The 19,664-nt window shown below is 49.3% G+C and overlaps 1 protein-coding gene across 2 annotated transcripts; it reads left to right on the top strand.

Moving 5' to 3' along the window:
• The first annotated feature begins 170 nt into the window (after positions 1-170).
• Positions 171-15,595, top strand: TMEM38A (transmembrane protein 38A). Of its 2 annotated transcripts, XR_005214199.1 has the most exons (7): positions 222-345; positions 9,436-9,592; positions 9,844-10,028; positions 11,394-11,481; positions 13,557-13,674; positions 14,228-14,753; positions 15,085-15,595. XR_005214199.1 is itself a non-coding variant. In XM_037818588.1 (6 exons), the coding sequence occupies exons 1-6, from the start codon at positions 222-224 to the stop codon at positions 14,432-14,434; spliced, it is 879 nt and encodes a 292-aa protein (XP_037674516.1). In that variant the 5' UTR covers positions 171-221; the 3' UTR covers positions 14,435-15,595. The 2 variants fall into 2 exon arrangements, 1 of the variants encoding a protein (XP_037674516.1); XM_037818588.1 differs by having other exon boundaries at positions 171-345; positions 14,228-15,595.
• Positions 15,596-19,664: the final 4,069 nt, after the last annotated feature.

Genomic DNA, 19,664 nt, shown 5'->3' with positions numbered 1-19,664 from the left:
GGGCCGTGACAGGGGCGGTCTCCCGAGGATGAGGCTGATGGATGGGGCGGGTTTTGGGGGGCGGAGCTGGATTTTGTGGGCGGGGATGGGGGCGGAGCTGGAGGGGGCTTGGGGCGTGGCCTGGTTGGGGCGGAGCTGGTGGGCGGGGCCTGGCGGGGGGCGGTCTCTCGGCGGCGGGCCGCAGCGGGCCGGGGGCCGCGGTGGGAGAGGGCGCGCGCGCCATGGAGCTGCTGTCGGCGCTGAGCCTGGGAGAGCTGGCGCTGAGCTTCTCGCGGGTGCCGCTCTTCCCGGTCTTCGACCTCAGCTACTTCGTCGTCTCCATCCTCTACCTCAAGTATGAGCCAGGTGAGCGGGGCGGGGGGCGCGGCGGGGGCGGGGGTGGAGGCGCGGGGAGGGGGGAGCCCCGGGCCTGGGATCCGGCTCTGGGGAGGAGGCAGGCGCTGCGATCGGGGGAAGAGGGGCTGGGGGCAAGGGGAGAAGCCCCCGGGCCGGGGGGCACTGGGGGAGGGAGGGGGAGGTTGAGCAGAGGAGGGGAAACAGGTGCTGGTGGGGGGTGGGGTGCGACGAGGGCGCCGCGGGCCTGCGTGACCTCCCCCCTTGCCCTTGGCCCGCCGCGGGAGCAGCCGCCGGGTGTCTATACAAGGCCGGGCCGCGTGGGGGCTGCGATCGGGTTCGGGGAAGGTGACACCGGCGCCTCCACCCCGCCGCGGCCGCGGGGCGCCCTCCCCCAGCCCTGGCCCGGGATCCTGACTTGGGGTCAGCCTTCTCCCTCAGCTGCACCACCACCCCCCTCCAGCCCGGGAATCGCACAAGGGGAGCCCCTGTTTCTTGAATTTTTAGAACATTTTTACGATGAGAATGCATGGCCTCCTTAGGCTGTGCTATTTTTGTACAAGGTTCACAGGAGCAAATGTTTCTCTTTCACCTCCTAGTATTTTTGTGTTTGAGGCACAGCTACACACTCAAAGGGTAATAGATTTTCGTTTTAGAAAAAACATCAGTCACCCCAAAACTGTGTAATGGCTCACCCGTTTCGATGTAAATTACTTGTATGTTTTCTTCTCATATTGGAAAAGCTTTATTCCTTTTCAGATGATAAAAATAGGTGCTCATGTTTATTTAAAAAAAATAATAATAATCATTACAGTTAGCATCGTTCCAGCCACTTTTTCAGAGCTCTCTCTGATGCACTTGTACCCAAGTACTTGTAGATATAAATGCACGATCTCATGCAAATAGGAGCGTTTTTGTTCTGTCTTATGTTTGCCTGCCCACTCGCCAGAGTCTATTTCTTTAAAAGCTGTTCTGGGGAGCAGGCCAAAGGAAAATAAGCTTTGTGCTGTCTTGGAGTGAAACAGAGCTAATTTCCTGTCTAGGGAAGAATTGCCGGTGGCTTGGAACCCACTAGCTCTTGGGAAATCTAAAAGTGGAAGGCAGGAGCCCCCGGGGCTGTGGCATTAGGTGTCCCCTGCTGGGAGCCTGCAGGTGAAGCTGGGAGAATCCTCCAGAAGTAAAGCTCCTGGGTCTGAAGCTTCTTGAAGGTTTTCAGTTCAGTGGTTCTCAAACTTGGCTGCACATAAGAAGCTCCTGGGGGGTTTTAGACCCTCTTCTGTCCCCTCGCCCCCCATGCTCAGGGGCCACCCCTGAGAATATCTGGGAGGCAGGTCCCAGGTATGCAAATTTTCCAAACTGCTGCCAACATTGAAAATCTGCATCCAGCCCAGCTCTACCGCCTCCTTTTATAACTGGGGAAGCTGAAGCTCAGCAAGGTTAAATCTGCCTTGAGCCTGAAGTCCCATGGCTGGTAGATTGAGGCATCAGGATTCAAACCCAGGTTTGCTTGACCCCTAAGAACCACCACAGTTACTCGGAGGAACTTGCTTTCTCTTTGGGCGAGCAAGCCTGGTCTCCGGTTTTGGTGTGCAACCTAAGTAAACGCTTCTCAGAATCCATGTGCTGGTTTGTGGGGCTCAGTGCAAAATGAAAACATGGCGCCCCTGGTCCGGAAATCAGGAAGCATTTCAAGATGGCGAGAGCAGGTGCGGGGGCCCTTCTGCGTGGGGGTCCGTGTGGCCGCACAGGTCACACGTCCGGCTCTGACTGATTCAGCTTACTTCACCTCCTTCAGCCTCACTTGGTTCATCTGTAAAATGGGTTCACAGCAAAATACCCCTGACTGCCTTTTCCTGCCATTGTGGAGACCTGTTAGAAACTCAGTCGGCGGGAGGGTCTGGAGCGCCCACCTGGGAGGGGTGCTCTTACAGGTGTTTATACAGCTGTGGAGGAACGTGCTACCTGGGCTCCAGGTGTTTTCTGAGTCAGGCATTTCATTCTTCTTGAGAATCCTGAACCAGAAAGAAGCTGTCACCTGGGAGCCAGTTAGCTTAGCAGATTCCCAGGCTCCTCCCAGAGCTGCTAACTCGGAATCTGCATTTGAACCCCCGGGGTGGCCCAAGCACACTGAAGTTTGAGATCCGCTGGAGTAAGGGAGGCAGGGCTGCTCATGGGCCATGTGGTTGGGGTCTGGTTCACCTCCAGGACCCCCGGGCCCCATGCAGGGGAGAGAGGAGGAAGCACTGGGTGCTGGCCACATCCTTGAAGGAATGAGTGAATGAATCACTGAATGAATGAATTGCAATTCTGGATCCCTTAAACCCTGACGCAGCCAAGAAACCATCTGGACCAGCGGTTCCCAAACTTGTTTGCAAATTAAAATCACGCGGGGTACCTTTAAAAATCCTGATGTCAACCCACTCCGCTCTACCACTAACACCAGAACCTTGGGAGTAGACCTGGCATTGGTATTTTTAAAACTTCCCCAAATGAGAACAAGTTGTCTACACCAGGGTTTCCCAACCAAGGCACTGTTGATGTTTGGGCTCAGACCATTCTTTGCGGTGGGGGCCGTTCTAAGGGTGTTCTGGAAGCATCTGTGGCTTCACCCACCTCCAGTGGTGACAATCAAAAAATGTCCCCAGACATCGCAAAATCACCCCCAGTCAAGAGCCACTGGTGTAGAAGAAGATGGGACAAATTCAATTTTAAGACACTTTTTCTCACCGTTTGCATTGCACAAATGGCTCGAAGAAAATTGGCAAGCAAAAGGCAAAATGAGATAAGAAATTCAGCCTTGGAGCGGGAAGTGGCTTCCTCCAGCTCTCCCAGCAGATTGGCGGCAGGCCCGAGTTTGGAACCCTGATTCTCCTGCTTCTTGGAGACGGAGGACCAGCGAGAGGGACCAAGGAGGAGTTTGGCAAAGGAACAGGGCCAGGGGGCCGTTTCCAGCCATGGCCGAGCTATGGCACCTCGTGCCAGGCCTGTGCGCGCCAAGCCTCAGGCTTCCCATCCATGCAATGGGGAGATTCGTCCTTGGCTTTTCCTTCTAGGGTTGCTTATGGTTGCCTGTGGCCAATCATAAGGAAGCACAAGGATAATAACACACAACTACAGTGAATCCTCGCAAACAACCTAGTGAAGGTGGCTGGGGAAACTGAGGCTGGGGAGGTGGGGAGTCCTCTGCCCAAGTGACAGAGCCAGACCCAGGCATGCAGCTTTTTGCACCAGGGCACACATCTGCTGCAAACGCCGGAGGCTGCTTGCAAAGCTCAGGCCCCTATTCCCAGCTTCAGTCCCCCGGATGGCTTCTCAAGGGCACAAGCAAAGACCCTGGAAAAAATTCCAGCCCTAGGTGTTATTTTTAGATGGAGAAGTATCCATTTCTGCAAAGCACAGGCTCCTTGCCAGACTCTCCATCCAGTTGCTCCAAGGGATTAAGTGTCGGCTACCCACATTTTAGACGGAAGCCCGGGAGAGACAGCTTCCCTCTTTAGGAGTCTGGTGCAATTACAAGACAGAGGACACCCTGGAGAAGGGGAAATCCAGGGTGAGATTACGGGAGAAAAGTCCCATTCCAAGCCTTGTTGGGGTTCATTAGGGCCCTCACTGGTCAGAGAAGGAAATGGGGCTCAGAGATGCAAATGGTTTGTTCGTACCCACATGGTTCCTTGGTGAAGAGAGAGCAAGTTGTTGACTGTTGACATTCAAACAGCTTCTACTGGGCACGTTTCTTGATGATAAGACGTGCCATGTGAAAGAGAATGGGTAAATAAATGGCGATTTATTCCTATAATGGAATGCAGCAGTTAAAATGCCGCAGCAGTGAAAATGAATATTCTCCTTGAAAACATGCTGCCAGGTGAAATGAAATGAGGACACAGAAGGCCACATGTGTGATCACATTTACATGAAATGTCTGGAATAGGCAAATCCTTGGAGATAGTAGGCGGATGAGCCGTTGCCAGGGGCTGGAGGAGGGGGGATGGGGAGTGTCTGCAAATGGAGACAGGGTCTTTTTTGGAGGTGATAAGAATGTTCTGGAACTAGATACAGGTGATGTTTGCACAATCTTGGGAATGTATTGAATGCCTCTGAAGTGTACCCTCTAATGTGGTCAAAATAGTCAATTTTATGTTATGTGTATCTTACCACCATAAAAAGGGGTGGAGAGAATCAGTATTACAAAACATTTACACTTCTGTAATGTGAATCAGCGTGCATACATCTCAAAAATGTGCTGTAGAGTAAGAGACAAGCTACAGAGGCTATGAGATTTAAGAACTCGCCACGAAATATCTGATATTATCTAGGGACCTCCAAGAGAGCGTGTAGGAATTGTGTACATGCAAGAACGCGTATGTGTGGGAAATATTGCAATACGTGTGTGGGGATGATAAATGCCAAATTCAGGGTTGTGTTTTTACTTGTGAAAGAGAGAGGAGGGAATAGAATTAAGGAACAAATACAGGTACCTTCAGTTTACTCTTTATTGCCTTATTTCTAGGGATGTCTGCATATTTATTGTGTGCCTCAATTATTTGATGATTTTTAAAAGGAGAGAAAAGCCAGGCTCAAAAGACCGCATATTGTCTGCTCCCATTTATATTAAATGTCCAATAACGGGAACCCATAGCAACAGAAAGTGGGTTGTTATCTGCCTGGGGCTTGCATGGAGGAGAAATTAACTGCAGAAGGGACAGGAGGGACACTTCAAGGCTGGTGGAAAATTGGACCGCGGTGATGGTTGCGCAATTCATACATTTACTAAAAATAACCAAATTGTTCACTTAAAACATGTGAATATTATGGTTTGTAAATGATACCTCCATAAAGCTGTTTAAAAAAAAAAAGGGGGAAAGGGCTGTCTCAAATGGGCCACCTGCCTTAAAGAAACATTTCTGTGTTATGAAATACTCAACAATGTATCGTGATGCTGGAAAATTGTATTCCGTGAAGAATGCATCGATACAGATAGATTACAGAAAATGTGGGTGGAATGTAAGGGAAAGCAAAGAAGGGAAAGCAAAGAAAGAAATAAACCACAACCACTGTACTCTGAGTTAATTATCCTTCCAATCTCAAACTCAAGCTCTTTTAGTCATTCTATTCATGCAGTACTTGCTTTCTCTTTTTTTAAAATTTTATTGTGGTAGTATAGCTATCACAAAATTTCCCATTTTAACCATTTCAAAGTGGATAATTCAGTGGCGTTATTTACCTCGATTCACAGGCTAGCATTAGAATCACCTCCATCTATTGCTGAAACTTTCATCACCTCAAACAGAAACCCCATACCCATTAAGCTGTTATTTCTTGTACCTTCTTCTCCAGCCCAATGTCACCTTGAATCTCCTTTCTGTCTCTATGAATTTGCATCTTCTAGATCTTTCCTCGAAGTAAAATCATACTTTATTTGTACTTTTGTGTCTGACTTCACTCAGCATGTCTTCAAGGTTCAACCACGTTGAAACAGGGATCAGAACTTCATTTCTTTTTATAACTGAATAATATTCCATTGTAAAGATAGATCGCATTTGTTTCTCCATTCATCTGTTGATGGGCACTTGGGTTGCTTCCAGCTTTTGGCTCTTGTGAATAATGCTGCGATGGACATTGGGGTACAAGAATCTGTTTGGGTCCCTGTTTTGAATTTCTTAGGGTATGAACCTAGGAGTGAGATGGCCGGATCAGGTGGAAATTCCTTGTTTAACCCTTTGAGGAGCCGCCAACCTGTTTCCCACAGCTGCTGCGCCATCTTCCATCCCCACCAGCACTGCACGAAGGATCCCATCTCCCTGAGTCCTCGTCAGCCCTGTGTGCCCTCCTGGCTCCCGTCCTCCTCCCACATCTCCCCTTTGCCTGAATCGTCCCTTGCCCCTCTCCCCTCTAGGAAATCGCCACTCATTCAGAGCTCACCTTGGACGTCACTTCCTAAGTGAATCCTTCCCTGATCCCTGTTGAGACTCTTCAAAGCACTGCGTGCCTCTCTGTGTGATTTCACCTTCTTTTCTGGGGTGATTTGATGCATGCCGCCTCCCTGCCAGACCGAACCCCACAAAAGCAACAACAGAACCAGCTTTTGCCCCTGTTGCCTAGCAACGGCCTTGCTCTTGTTGACTGCTCAAAAGGACTCATTGAGCTCTTGGGTGACCTTGGGTGAGCTGCCTGGCCTTGGGGAGCCTTGGTTTCCTCATCTGTCCTTGTGTCAGCACCTGGGGGTGCTGTAACAAATTTCCTGAACCTGGCGGTGGTGGGAGGAGCTTGAAACAACAGAAATTTATTCTCCCACAGTTCTGGAAGCCAGAAGTCTGAAATCAAGGTGTCGGTAGGGTTGATTCCTTCTGGAGGCTCCGAGGTAGAATCCCTTCTGTTCCTTTCTCCTACACTCTGGGTTGCTGGCAATCCTTGGCAATCCTTGGCAATCCTTGGCGTTCCTTGTCTTGGACACACATTGTTCCATTCACTGCCTCCATCCTCACTTCGCCCTCTTCTCCCTGGGTTCATGGCATCTTGTTTTCTGTCTAAGGACAATTTGTCGACTTCAGGACCCACCTAAATCTCATGTTGAGATCCTTAAACTAATTACATCTGCAAAGCCCCTTATTCCATGTAAGGTCACATCTTGAGTTTCCAGGTGGATATGAATTTGGAGGAACTGATTCAACCCACTATAGGTGGGGCCCCGGAGCCTTATGGCATGCGGTGCTGGAAAGCCTGGGGTCTGATCACTGAGCTTCGTTGTACAGTCTCGTGAGGGTGGAGGAAAGGATGGGGCTGCCTGGGACAAAATCATAAACTCGATAAAAGAGTGGAGAGATCATTGCTGTTATAATGTAACCCAAACTGCCCAACACGGCAACCCATGCGCAGGAGACAGTCAGTCCAAGTTTGCTAACATGGAGTAAGATGGACACTCCACGCAGACAGGGTCATCATCCATCTCATTTATCACTGTAAATGCACAGCCCAGCGTGGTTGGCATTGTGATCAGTTCATTTATTCACCACTATTAACCAAGCAGTGACTGTGTGTCAGACACTGAGGGTTCAGCAGCAGATAAGACCAACGTGGTTCATCCCTGCCCTCATGGAAGAATTAAGATCAAAGGGAAGTGGATCAATTGTGTATCTGTGCATCTAGGCAAATATCTTCGCATCCAGTACAGGGCACCGGAGAGACCACATATTAGAATTTGGCAGCTTGGAGGCAAAAGCCATCCAAACTCCAGGAAGAAGGTGACACTTCCAAAAATATCTGAACTATTTGCTTTTGATTAACCTTTTTGATTAATAAGGGATTCTGTTTTGTAACCTTATCATTTTATGTCTTGATTGAGTGTTGTTTTCATTTTATTCAATGAAGTTGTTTAAGGGGAGCCATTGATAGTAGCTGTTGATTGTTCCACGTTCGTGGTGGAAGAGCAAAGTAGATGTACCTTGCGACTCGATCCTAAGGTTCCTTTCTGGAAACCGAAACTAGTGGGGGAAAGAAGGAATCAATATGATCAAATAAGGTGCCACCCCCAGGGAAACACCCAGATTCAGACGCTAGGGTGTAGCCTTAGAAGATTGTGTCAATATTAGCATAAAGATAAAATCTAATCATTTATAAAGACTTTGAACAGGTAATACAAAATGTAAGAATTTGGTTAATGGACAGTAATCCTATACTCCTTGTGTTGTTTTTGTAAACTCATTTTTTATTGAACGATACCCCCTTTTTTTAATATGGAAATTTTAAAAATTCTTTTTATCTTGGAAGAGTTTAAGACCCGCAAGAAGTTGCAAAAATGGTATATTTTTATTTTTTATTTTGAAATAATTTCAAACTTACAGGATGGTTGCAAAGACAGTACAAAACCTATACAGAGAACTCTAACCTACCCCTACCTGGATACCCAAATCCACCAACTTTTGACATTTGCTGCATTTGCCATGTCATTCTTTCTTCTATCTGTCTATCCCTTATATGTATCTATCTATCCATTCATCTGTCTATCATGTATTTATCCATTCATCTCTCTATCATTTTTCTATATGTATATCCATCCATCATCTATCATCTATCCATTCATCCATCTATCTATTCATTTATCCATCTCATCTATCTCTCATCTACCTATCCACTCAACTATCATCCACCTATCCATTAACTATCTTTATCTATCCATCTATCCCTCATTATGTATTATGTGTCTAGCTATATGCCTACCTACCTTTCCATCCATCATCTATCTATCGATCTATCTATTCCATAGCTCATTATTAAAATCAGGAAACTAACAGGCATACAATACTATTAACTCAGCTGCAGACCTTTCTTTCAGCAGTTTTTACATGTACTTTTTTTTGGGGGGGTGGTATAGTTCTATGAATTTTAATCACATGTAGATTCAAATAACCACCACCACAATCAGGATGTAGAAAATTCCACCACCACAAAGCAACTCCCTCCTGCTGCCCCTCCTCCCAGCCCTAACCTTTGGCTTCTGTTCACCCCTATAATTCCACTGCTCTGAGGATGTTACATAAGTGGAGTCACACATCTGTGACCTTCTGTGATTGGCCGGTTTCACTCCCATCATGCCTTAAGAACCTCTGTGATTGGCCATTTTCATTCCCATCATGCCCCTGAGAACCTGCTTTTGATAGCTGAGTAGTTTCTATGTTGGGATAAACCACAGTGTATCTATCTCTTCCCTTGTGGCAGGACATTTGGGTTGTTGACAAATAAAGCTGCTCTGAACATTTGTGTACAGGTTTTTGTGTGCATGTCAAACCCCCTTTTCCAAACAAAAATCTGGTGCAAAACTCTGAGAAGAAGCAGGGGAAGCAGATGTGGTCTGTTTGAAACGGGGTGGAGGAGTGGTGAGCACGGAAGAAAGCCCAGTCTAGCTTGGCCCTTCCCTCTGTGTGACCTTGGCCCTACGCACAGCCTCTCTGAGTCTTGTTGCTTCATCTGAAATGGGCAAGACTGCACGGCACGGGGCGGGTGCTCTGACAAAGGCGGCCAAATTATGATGGGCTGACCCACGGGTATGGGGGCACGGCACAGGCCTGGCACCCTGGCAATGGTGGGAAACACTCCTGTGCCCCCCAGGAGCTGTCGAGCTGTCCCGGCGCCACCCCATGGCCTCTTGGCTGTGCGCCATGCTGCACTGCTTCGGGAGTTACATCCTGGCAGACCTTCTCCTGGGAGAGCCCCTGATCGACTACTTCAGCAACAACTCCAGCATCCTGCTGGCCTCAGCCATCTGGTAAGCCATCGCCGGGCGTGGGAGAGCAGAGATGGTGGCCCAGCCACCAGCACCCCTCTTGTGTTAGGTATCAGAGAGGTGGGAGGAGCTACGACCCAGCACAGCCTCTCCGATGGCCATGACCACCCCTCTCCACGCCCAGGTCTGTCCTGAGCCCGGCACATGGCAGAGGGGGCTCTGGGCACAACCTCACCTCCCGGGTCCCCCGTGGTTTGCCAACTCTCCAGACAATAGACATTCTCTCTCCAAAGGTACTTGATCTTCTTCTGCCCCCTGGACCTCTTTTACAAGTGTGTCTGCTTCCTGCCTGTGAAGCTCATCTTTGTGGCCATGAAGGAGGTGGTGAGGGTTCGCAAGATCGCGGTGGGCATCCATCACGCGCACCACCACTACCACCACGGGTGGTTCGTCATGATCGCAACTGGGTGGGTCAAAGGTAAATAAGACAACGGCGATGACGAGAACAGTAGCTCTCATCTCCGAGGCAGGGTTTCTCAGCCTCAGCACTATTGAGATTCGGAGCCAGATCATGCTCTGTGGTGATGCCAGACACAAAAGGACAAATACTGAAGTGATACAAGGACCTGTGCACCACAGGATGTTTAGCAGCATCCCTGGCCTCGATCTACTAGATGCCACTAGCAGCACCCCTCCTCCCAGATGTCTCTAGACATTGCCAGTGTCCCTGGAAGGCAGAACCACCCACGAGTGAACACCACTGTCCTGGAGCTCTAACCAATAGAACTCTGTATATAACAACAATAATAAACATATATGCACCTCATAACAAAGCACCAAAATACATAAAGCAAAAATTAACAGAAATGAAGGGAGAAACAGACAACAGTAATAGTTGAAGAGGCAACCCAAGGGATAATAGGAAAGCTGGGGAGAATGCCCAAAAGAGTCCTAAGAAACTACTGAGCCCCTGTCCCTGCTTCCTGCAGTCTACAAGGACAAGTACCCCTAAGGTGCCAGAGCCTAGAATCACCCTTCATTGAGCCACAGTGTCCCTCTAGAACATGGCTTCTCAACCACGGTGTCACTGACATGTGGGGCTGGGTCCTTTGCAGTGAGGGGACATCCCTGTGCATTGTAGGGTGCTTAACAACATACCTAGCGTTAGCCCATTAGATGCCAATTGCGCCTCCCGCCAGCTGTGACAACCAAAAGTGTCTCTTAACATTGCCAAGTGTCCCTTGGGGGACAGAATCACTCTCAGATGAGAGCCCCTGCTCCCTGGTACGTATCAGGTGCCCCACATTCCTGCAGGGTGAGCAGTGTGAGGGCTGAGGCAGGTATCCAAGCCTCCTCATTAGCCAGCACCCTCGGGGAAATGGAAAGATCCTTCCAGAAATTTAACCAATATGACTCCACCTGGATCTCCTTATCTTTCTCCAGGAAACCTCTACTACAAAGCAGATCCCCCAGGGGTGTATCAGCCTTCCCAAGGGTGGACAGCTTGGGAAAGATCGAGACCCCAGAGCCCAGAGATGGAAAAAAACAGGGGGCTGTCTGGAAGCCTCATGCAGCGCCCTGGGTTGAAGGCATCAGAGCAGACCCACCTAGCAGGAGGAGGAGATGTGACCTCCACTCCTTCACGCTGGTTCTGCTCCAGATGCTCCTTGTGCCTTCCATGAGCCTCAGTTTCCCCACCACAATTGATGATCATGTACCCCCAGGCTCGCTGTCCCTCCAAGGAAGTCTCCAGGAGTGGGTTGGCTGCTTCCTTGGGAATTCAGCCGAGGAGAGTGGGGAACTGGGGGGTGGCGGGCTCGTTCAGAAACACCCTGTCCCATAGGCTCTGGCGTGGCGCTCATGTCCAACTTTGAGCAGCTGCTCCGAGGGGTCTGGAAACCAGAGACCAACGAGATCCTGCGTATGTCCTTGTGAGTAACTTGCTCTCCCCTGGACCCCTGTGCCTGACCCTGGCTTGGTTACTGCTGGGGACCTAGCTCTGCCCTCCGGGAGCTGCCAGAGGGACAGACAACTGCTGGGAGAGCCCCCAGGGGGAGGCAGAGCTGCAGGGACAAGGTGACACTGAATTTGGGTTTCGCAGAGACCACCAGCTCTGCAAAGCATCAAGTACAAAATGAAGCATAGATAGCGCCCAGCTCAGCAGGGGAGCATGGGATGGGCTAAGGGAGGAGCTGTGAGCAGGGCCTCCGGGCAGGAACCCGCCACCCCCATCCAGAACCCCAAACTGATCGCATGTAGCTAATGCATTTTGTAAATAAAAATTATATTGTGGTTACGTATGTACAACTCAGAATTTCCCACTCTAACCACTTCCGAATGTAGAATTCTGTGCTTTGTTTACATGCACGGTGCTATGCCACCGTCCCCACCATCTGTTGCCCAGACTTCTTCATGAACCCAAACTGGAGCTCTGTACCCATTAAGCAATAACTCGCCTTTCTCCCCCTTCCCTGCAAGACCCCTGGAACCTGTAATTTTCTTTCTTCTCTATGAATTTGCCTGTTCTAGATAGTTCCTGTAAGTGGAATCATACAATATTTGTCCTTCTGTGTCTTGGCATAATGCATTTGTAAAAGGCCTTACGGGTTTGGGCTAGTTAAATTTTTTCCCCCAGTATAAAATGGAATAACCCCGTGACCATTAAAATTGGATTAAATTAACAGTTTCCTCCACAGTCAGGTGGGGGTCACAGGTCAGGAGAGGGACCCAGACAGATGTGTGCATGGACAGAGTTCCCATGTACCCCTCACCCAGCCCCCACTCATGTAAACATCTTCCACAACCAGGGTACATTTAAAGCCGAGAAATTACATGACAATTCACTTTTCCACGAACATCCTTTTTCTATTCCAGGATCCCACATTGCATTTGAGCTCCCATACAATTTTTAAAGACTTGCAGGTTCGTGCTAGCGAAAAATGTCCCCTCATATGCAACAAATAAAGCTGGAGCCTTTAAAATATCACAGAATTAAGAGGCTCACCCATCTACTGATGAAAACCACCTCCTGTTTTACACTTTGGAAAACGCAGTCTTATTTCATTCCCTCCCAAAAGAACAAGCCCATTTCCATCCTCAGATCCCAGATACGGAAGTGGAGACCCTGACTGGTTTTGTCACTTGCTGCAAGCAGGCAGGCAGCTTCCCCTCTGACTATTTCTGCCTCTTTCGGTGGACAAGAGGGTCAGATGGTGTTGTGGGCATAAAGCCCCTGGCCCTGGGGCCTGGCAGGTGCTTTTAAATCTTTGCTAGAATTATCGTCACCAAGTACATGCAGTGAGCCACCCCTTGGGGCAGACGTCGGGGGTCTGTCCCCTGCAACAAGATAAATCATCGTAAACCCATTCTGCAAGAGAGTGTGCTGTTTGAGGAACCCTCCCCCCCAAAAGACCATTTCCAAGTTGAGGTTCAGTAGTTCAGGGCTTGGCCAGAAGGACCCTGAGAACTCTGTAAAGCCATTATACTCGCTTTTGTTACAGCAAAAGGATGCAGTTAACGTCAGGTAAGGGATGATGTCCTTGGGATGGGATCCAGGAAGAACCAGGTGTGACCTTCCAGCTGTCCCCCCCACCCAGGGGAGTCGCAGACAGCATTCAGTGCCCCCAGCAACGACGTGTGACAGCACGCTCGGAGTATTGCCAGCCCGGGGAGCTCCCTGAGCCCTGGAGCCCGGGGATTTTATTGGGGGATCGAGCACACAGACACGGAATGCCCGCGTGGCTCACCTCTGGAGGTCGAGCTGATGCTGCGTGACCCAGAGCTCCCCATGGGAAAAGCAGGTGGCCCGTGGCTGGACTCCCTGACGTGACCCCCGGCCGGGGCTCAGAGGTGACCTCCCAGGAGCTGGGGGCAAAGGCCAGAGCTCTCTCGGGCCAGTGGCTCCTTCGCTGCAGGGGTTCATCCGAGCCACCTTGCAGGAGACGCTGGGACGTGGGGTCCAGGCCGGGAGTTCCCGGACCTGACCCCAGCGGCCGCTGCCTTCCAGCCCCACCAAAGCCAGCCTGTACGGAGCTGTGCTTTTCACCCTCCAGCAGACCCGCTGGCTCCCGGTCTCCAAAGCCAGCCTCATCTTCGTCTTCACCCTGTTCATGGTCTCCTGTAAGGTGAGCCTCCCTGCTGCCTGGGCCTCCCTCCCGCGTCCCTCACTGACCCCCACCTCCTGGCCAGGATGGGGGTGCGCAGAAGGCAGAGGAGCTGCCAGCAGGTCCGGGGACAGCAGGCGTACCAGGAGGGGGCCCTTTGGGCGGTGCGGGGTAGTTTCGGGGAATGGGGGTATCAGGGCCTGGGAGAGCAGAGGGAAGGCACACACTGGGGGGTGGGGGCTCTGGGTAGACCAGGGTGGGCTGTCTCTCTGTATCCCCCCACTGGGGCGGGGTCTTCAGGGAGCAGGTCATCATGGCTTAACTCGGAGCCCGGGGTGGGGGGTAACCCCACTTTTGGGGTGGGGGCAAAGGGCAGGGGATGGCCAAACACCCTGGTGTGCCCAGGACCCTCCTGGCGCAAGCACCAAAAGGCCTGTGTCCTGGGGGTGCAGGCCACCGGGGGTGGAGGGCGGGCTGGGCCACCTCTGACCTTGACCTTGCTGACCCCTCCCCCCATGCCCCTCGCTCTCTCCCACCCCCTGCCCCTGCCTCCTTGTCCCCTTGCACCCCTCAGGTGTTCCTGACGGCCACGCACTCCCACAGCTCCCCTTTCGACGTCCTGGAGGGCTACGTCTGCCCCGTGCTATTCGGGACAGGCCCGGGGGGCGAACACCCCCACAACCACGGGGCCCCCGGCCCGCCGCACTCGCCCCTGCCGGCCAGGTCCAAGGAAGAGCTGACCGAAGGCTCCAGGAAGAAGAAGACGAAGAAGGCGGATTAGGGGGGGCCGGGGAGAAGACCCAGGATCCCCAGAGCTGGGCAGGGGGGCATCCTGTCCTCATCTCCCCCCTCTCAGCCTCAACTTCCCTGTCTGCAAACTGGGGCCATCGGCCCACCCCTGAGGGCTGATGTGGGGGTTTCAGTGAGATATAGGTGTGCGGGGATTTGTAGGAATGGGCCCCCCTTTTCTCTCTACCAGGCCTGCCCGGAGTTTTCAGGGAGCATCTGGAATCCGGCAGTGCTCCCCCGGTCCTGTTTTTCTCCCCCCTCTCTGATACTGCATCTCGACTCTGGAGGACTTTCAGGCTCCGTTGTACCACGTACCTACCACTGCACCTGACATGGGAGGGGGGTCAAGGGTGGGGGTCACCCAGTGATTTCAAAATCTCTCCTGCCCAGGCTCCTGTGCCCAGAAATTCCCAGCTCTTGCTGGGCATCCTTGGGCAGGTTGCCTGCCATCTCTGGTCCTCAAATTCCCCCTTTGCACAGGGGCCGGGAGACTCAGCCCTACCTTGTCCTGCAGAGCTCCTGCGAGGCCGGACAAGGGCTCATTGGCACAAGAAGACTTTAATGAGCTCCGAAAGGCCGTGCTGTCAGGAGGGGAGAGAAGGGTGGTTGCTCGTTATGGCTGAAAATGGCTTTGCATTTTAGATCCTATATCCTTGTGGATCAGAGCAGCACACGAGTGACTCGTCACGAAGGAGACACGCCTGGGCCCAACCTGAGAGCCCAAGGATCCTCAGCTTCAGGCTGCCCCCGAGATTGGGCTGGGATTCCCAAGACCCAGCTCCGTCCTGGCGGCCACCACTCATCCCGTTGGGTCCTGGAAGCATCAGGCCTCCCTGACGCCGGTGTCCTCTATCGTGACTCATATAGTCAGTCAATAAACGCACGGACACCTGCTCTGTGCCGAGCCTTGTGCTGCTGCCGGGCAGGCTGGGAGCCTCTCCCGTCTCCTCCATCTCAGCCAGGTGAGGGGGGTGCATCTCCCCGGAGCACAGGGGTGGAGTGGAGATTGCCACCGCCGTTGGGAAAGTGCCTTGTTCACGGTGATATCCAGGAGCTGGGTGGGTTCTGAGGCTGTAACGCCCCCAAACTCATCCTCTCGCATGCCGTCCGAGGCTCAGCACGAGGGCACAGCCAATAAATCCTTGTCAATGAACCCTGGGGGCTTGACTGATTCATTCTTGGGCTTTCAGCCTCAAGACGTGTAGAAACAGTAGGGGCAGGGGTCTGTGTCCTCAGAGATGCTTGGGGTTTCCCTTGGAACAACCCTCATGGACCCAGGGAAGAGGTGGTGATGGTGGGCGAAGTCTTGGGTTTGGGGTCGAGCAGACCTGAGTTCAAATCCAGGCTCTACCACCGAGAGGCCCAGTGACCCTCCCTTTCTCTGTGTCTGTTTGCTTGAGGGAGAGGGGGTTCGAGTCCCAATTCTGTTCAAGGGTAGCTGAAGGATTGCTGGGCGACTGGGATTTGTAGTTAAGAAGGAGGCTGGTCCAGAAATGAAAGATGAGCCACTGGCAGGGAGAAAATCTTTGCAAATCCCATATTTGATAAAGGAGTTATCTCCATCATATATAAAGAATCCTCAAAACTCAACAATAAGGAAACAAAAACCCAATTTTAAAATGGGCAAAAGATTCAAAAGATGCTTTAGTGTAGAGAAGAATATAAAGATGACATGTAAATAAGCACATGAAAAAGATGCACAGCATCATTAGGCAACAGGAAAATGCAAATTGAAACTGCGATGAGATACCACCTCACACCCACTAGAGTGGCTAAAATTAAAAAGACTCACCATACTAAGAGCTGGTGAAGATGGGGAACAATTGGGTCTCGCAAATGCAGTGACCACGTAAAATGGTGCCATCACTGGGAGACAGTCTAGCAGTTTCTTAAAAATACACACTTAGCCCATGACCCAGCCATTCCACCCCTAGTTACCTGCTCAAAAGAGGAAAGCACATGTTCATATAAAGACTTGAACACAGATGCTCAAGCTTGTTTAGTTTCAAATAAAATGAAGCAGTTGTATTTGTTATAACCCCAAACTAGACACAACCCAAATGTCCATCAAAAGGTGAACAGATAAACCACTGTGGTCCATCCATATAATGAAATACTATTCAGCAATGAAAAGGAATGGACAGACACAGCCTCAAATTCATTATGATAGAGAGACAAAAAAGAATCATGGTGCATAATTCCATTCTATAAAATCCTAGAAAAGGCAAACTAATCTATAGTGTCAGAAAGCTGATGGGTGGTTGCTTGGGGTTGGGGGAGGGATGGCTGAGGGTCCCAAGGAAATCCTGGGAATTTTGTGTTCACTGTCTTGATTGTGGTGATGGTTTCCTGGGTGTATACATATGTAAAAACTTATTAAATTGTACACTTTAAATAAGTGTGGTTCATTGTATGTCAGTTATACCTCAATAAAGCTGTAAGGAAAAAACTCTCAATAATAAGAAAGCAAAGAACCCCATAAAATTGGCAAAAGACTTGAACAGACACTTTACCAAAGAAGATACCTGGAAGGCGTGAAATAAGCACGTGAAACGCACATGAAAATCCCAATGAAGTGCCACTGCGCAAGTGTCAGAGTGGCTAGAATTAGAAAGACTCACTATGCTAAGTGCTGGCGAAGACATGGGTCAACTAGAACCCTCACAAATCACTGGTGAAAATGCAGAGTGCTATAGTCATTAAAGAAAACAGCTTAGCAGTTTCTCAGAAAATTATACACACACTTAAGCCATATAGCCCAGTCACGTTCACACCCAAAACTGCCTGCAAATGTTTATAGCAGCTATTTTCATTATAACACAAAACTGGAAATAACCCACATGTCCTTTCAACAGGGGAATAGCTGAGAAACCATATCCATCTAGACAAAGGAATACTACTCAGCAATGAAAAGGAACAAACTTCCAATACATCTAGCGATGCAAATGAATTTCAAGTGCATTTGCAAAGTGTTTTACTTTCCTGGCTGCCACAGCCAATACCATGCAATGGGCTGGGTTAAACAATGAGAATTTATTGACTCACAGTTTTGAGGCAAGGAGGAGTCCAAATCAAGGCATCATCAGACGATGCTTTCTTCCGGGGCTGGCTGCTGGCGATCCTTGGTCCTGGCTCCTCTGTCACGTGGCAGAGCACACGGTGGCTCTCCTGGGTTCTCCCTCCTCTCCCGGTTCCGTTGACCTTCAGCGTATTGCTTCGCATGGCTTTCTCTCTGTGTGTCTGAATTTCATTCTGCTTACTCCAGTAATCGGATTAAGACCAATGCTGATTGAGTTGGGCCACACCTTAACTGATGTCACCCATCAAAAGTTCCTACTGACAACGGGTTCACACCCACAGGGATGGATTAAGTTTAAGAACATGTTTTTCTGGCGTACAGCGCTCCAAACCACCCCACAAAGATTTGAAAGACCGTATACTCCTGAATCCCATTTATAGGACATTTTAGAAAAGGCAAAATTACTCAGACAGGAAACAGATCAGTGGTTGCTGGGGCTGGGGGTGGGTGGAGAAATCACTGGCAGAGGAATTAGAGAAGGGGGTTTGTGGTGATGGAACTGTTCTGTCTTCACCATGGTGATGGTTTCCTGATTGCATCTGTCAAAACTTGCAGAACCGTGCGCCAAAATGGGTGAATTTTACTGCATGTATACAATCCCTTAATTTTTAAAAATTTTTTAACTTTATCGAAAAATAAAAAAAACACACACACACACACACACAGACAACATTTGAAACAAAACAAAGCAAAGGATTAAGAAAAAAATAACCTAAAATACCTACTTTGTTTCCAACATGTTCCTACCATACCCCAAGAAAATTAACAAATCATAATCAAAGGCATAAGAGAAACCAGATTACCTAAAATAACTACATTGAAGCTAATTTTTAATGCAATAGCTTCTTTTCACTTTATCAAAAAATTAAAAAAAAATTCAAATAAAACAAAGGAATAAGAAAAACAAATAACCTAAAATAATTGTATTGCTTCCAACATGTTCCTACCATACCCCAAGAAAATTAACAAACCATAATCATTGCTGAGCAGTCCCATAACAGTGAGATTGCCCTCAATAGCTTATCTGTTCTTATTAAATTATCATTCCCCCTTCACTAGCTTCTGTCTCTCTCTAGGTCCCCCACATTCTATGATATAAAATATTTGTTTTACATTTTTCACAGATCACATAAGTGGTGACATACAATATCTCTCCTTTTGTGCCTGGCTCATTTCGCTCAGCATTATGTCTTCAAGATTTGTCCATGTTGTCATATGTTTCACGACCTCGTTCTTTTTTACTGCCGTGTAGTATTCCATCGTGTGTATATATCACATTTTCTTTATCCACTCATCTGTTGAAGGGCATTTCAATTGTTGATCCCTTAATTTTTTTTATATATAATGTTATTTTATTTATTTATTTATTTTTTTTTTTTAATCTTCATTTTATTGAGATATATTCACATACCACGCAGTCATACAAAACAAATCGTACTTTCGATTGTTTACAGTACCATTACATAGTGGTACATTCATCACCCAAATCAATCCCTGACACCTTCATTAGCACACACACAAAAATAACAAGAATAATAATTAGAGTGAAAAAGAGCAATTGAAGTAAAAAAGAACACTGGGTACCTTTGTCTGTTTGTTTCCTTCCCCTATTTTTCTACTCATCCATCCATAAACTAGACAAAGTGGAGTGTGGTCCTTATGGCTTTCCCAATCCCATTGTCACCCCTCATAAGCTACACTTTTATACAACTGTCTTCGAGATGCATGGGTTCTGGGTTGTAGTTTGATAGTTTCAGGTATCCACCACCAGCTACCCCAATTCTTTAGAACCTAAAAAGGGTTGTCTAAAGTGTGTGGAAGAGTGCCCACCAGAGTGACCTCTCGGCTCCTTTTGGAATCTCTCTGCCACTGAAGCTTATTTCATTTCCTTTCACATCCCCCTTTTGGTCAAGAAGATGTTCTCCGTCCCACAATGCCAGGTCTACATTCCTCCCCGGGAGTCATATTCCACGTTGCCAGGGAGATTCACTCCCCTGGGTGTCTGATCCCACGTAGGGGGGAGGGCAGTGATTTCACCTTTCAAGTTGGCTTAGCCAGAGAGAGAGGGCCACATCTGAGCAACAAAGAGGCATTCGGGAGGAGGCTCTTAGGCACAACCATAGGGAGGCCTAGCCTCTCCTTT

The sequence above is a fragment of the Choloepus didactylus genome, chromosome 25 (assembly GCF_015220235.1).
Source record: "Choloepus didactylus isolate mChoDid1 chromosome 25, mChoDid1.pri, whole genome shotgun sequence".
Classification (NCBI taxonomy): domain Eukaryota; kingdom Metazoa; phylum Chordata; class Mammalia; order Pilosa; family Megalonychidae; genus Choloepus; species Choloepus didactylus.
This window is presented reverse-complemented; position numbering and strand designations above follow the sequence as displayed.

What these genes read in the sequence shown, in the direction of transcription:
- TMEM38A (XM_037818588.1), top strand. Translation starts at nt 222, where the DNA reads ATGGAGCTGCTGTCGGCGCTGAGCCTGGGAGAGCTGGCGCTGAGCTTC. An exon ending in CTGCTGGCCTCAGCCATCTG is followed by an intron (nt 9,593 to 9,843) that starts GTAAGCCATCGC and finishes CTCTCTCCAAAG; the next exon opens with GTACTTGATCTTCTTCTGCC. An exon ending in GAGATCCTGCGTATGTCCTT is followed by an intron (nt 11,482 to 13,556) that starts GTGAGTAACTTG and finishes GCTGCCTTCCAG; the next exon opens with CCCCACCAAAGCCAGCCTGT.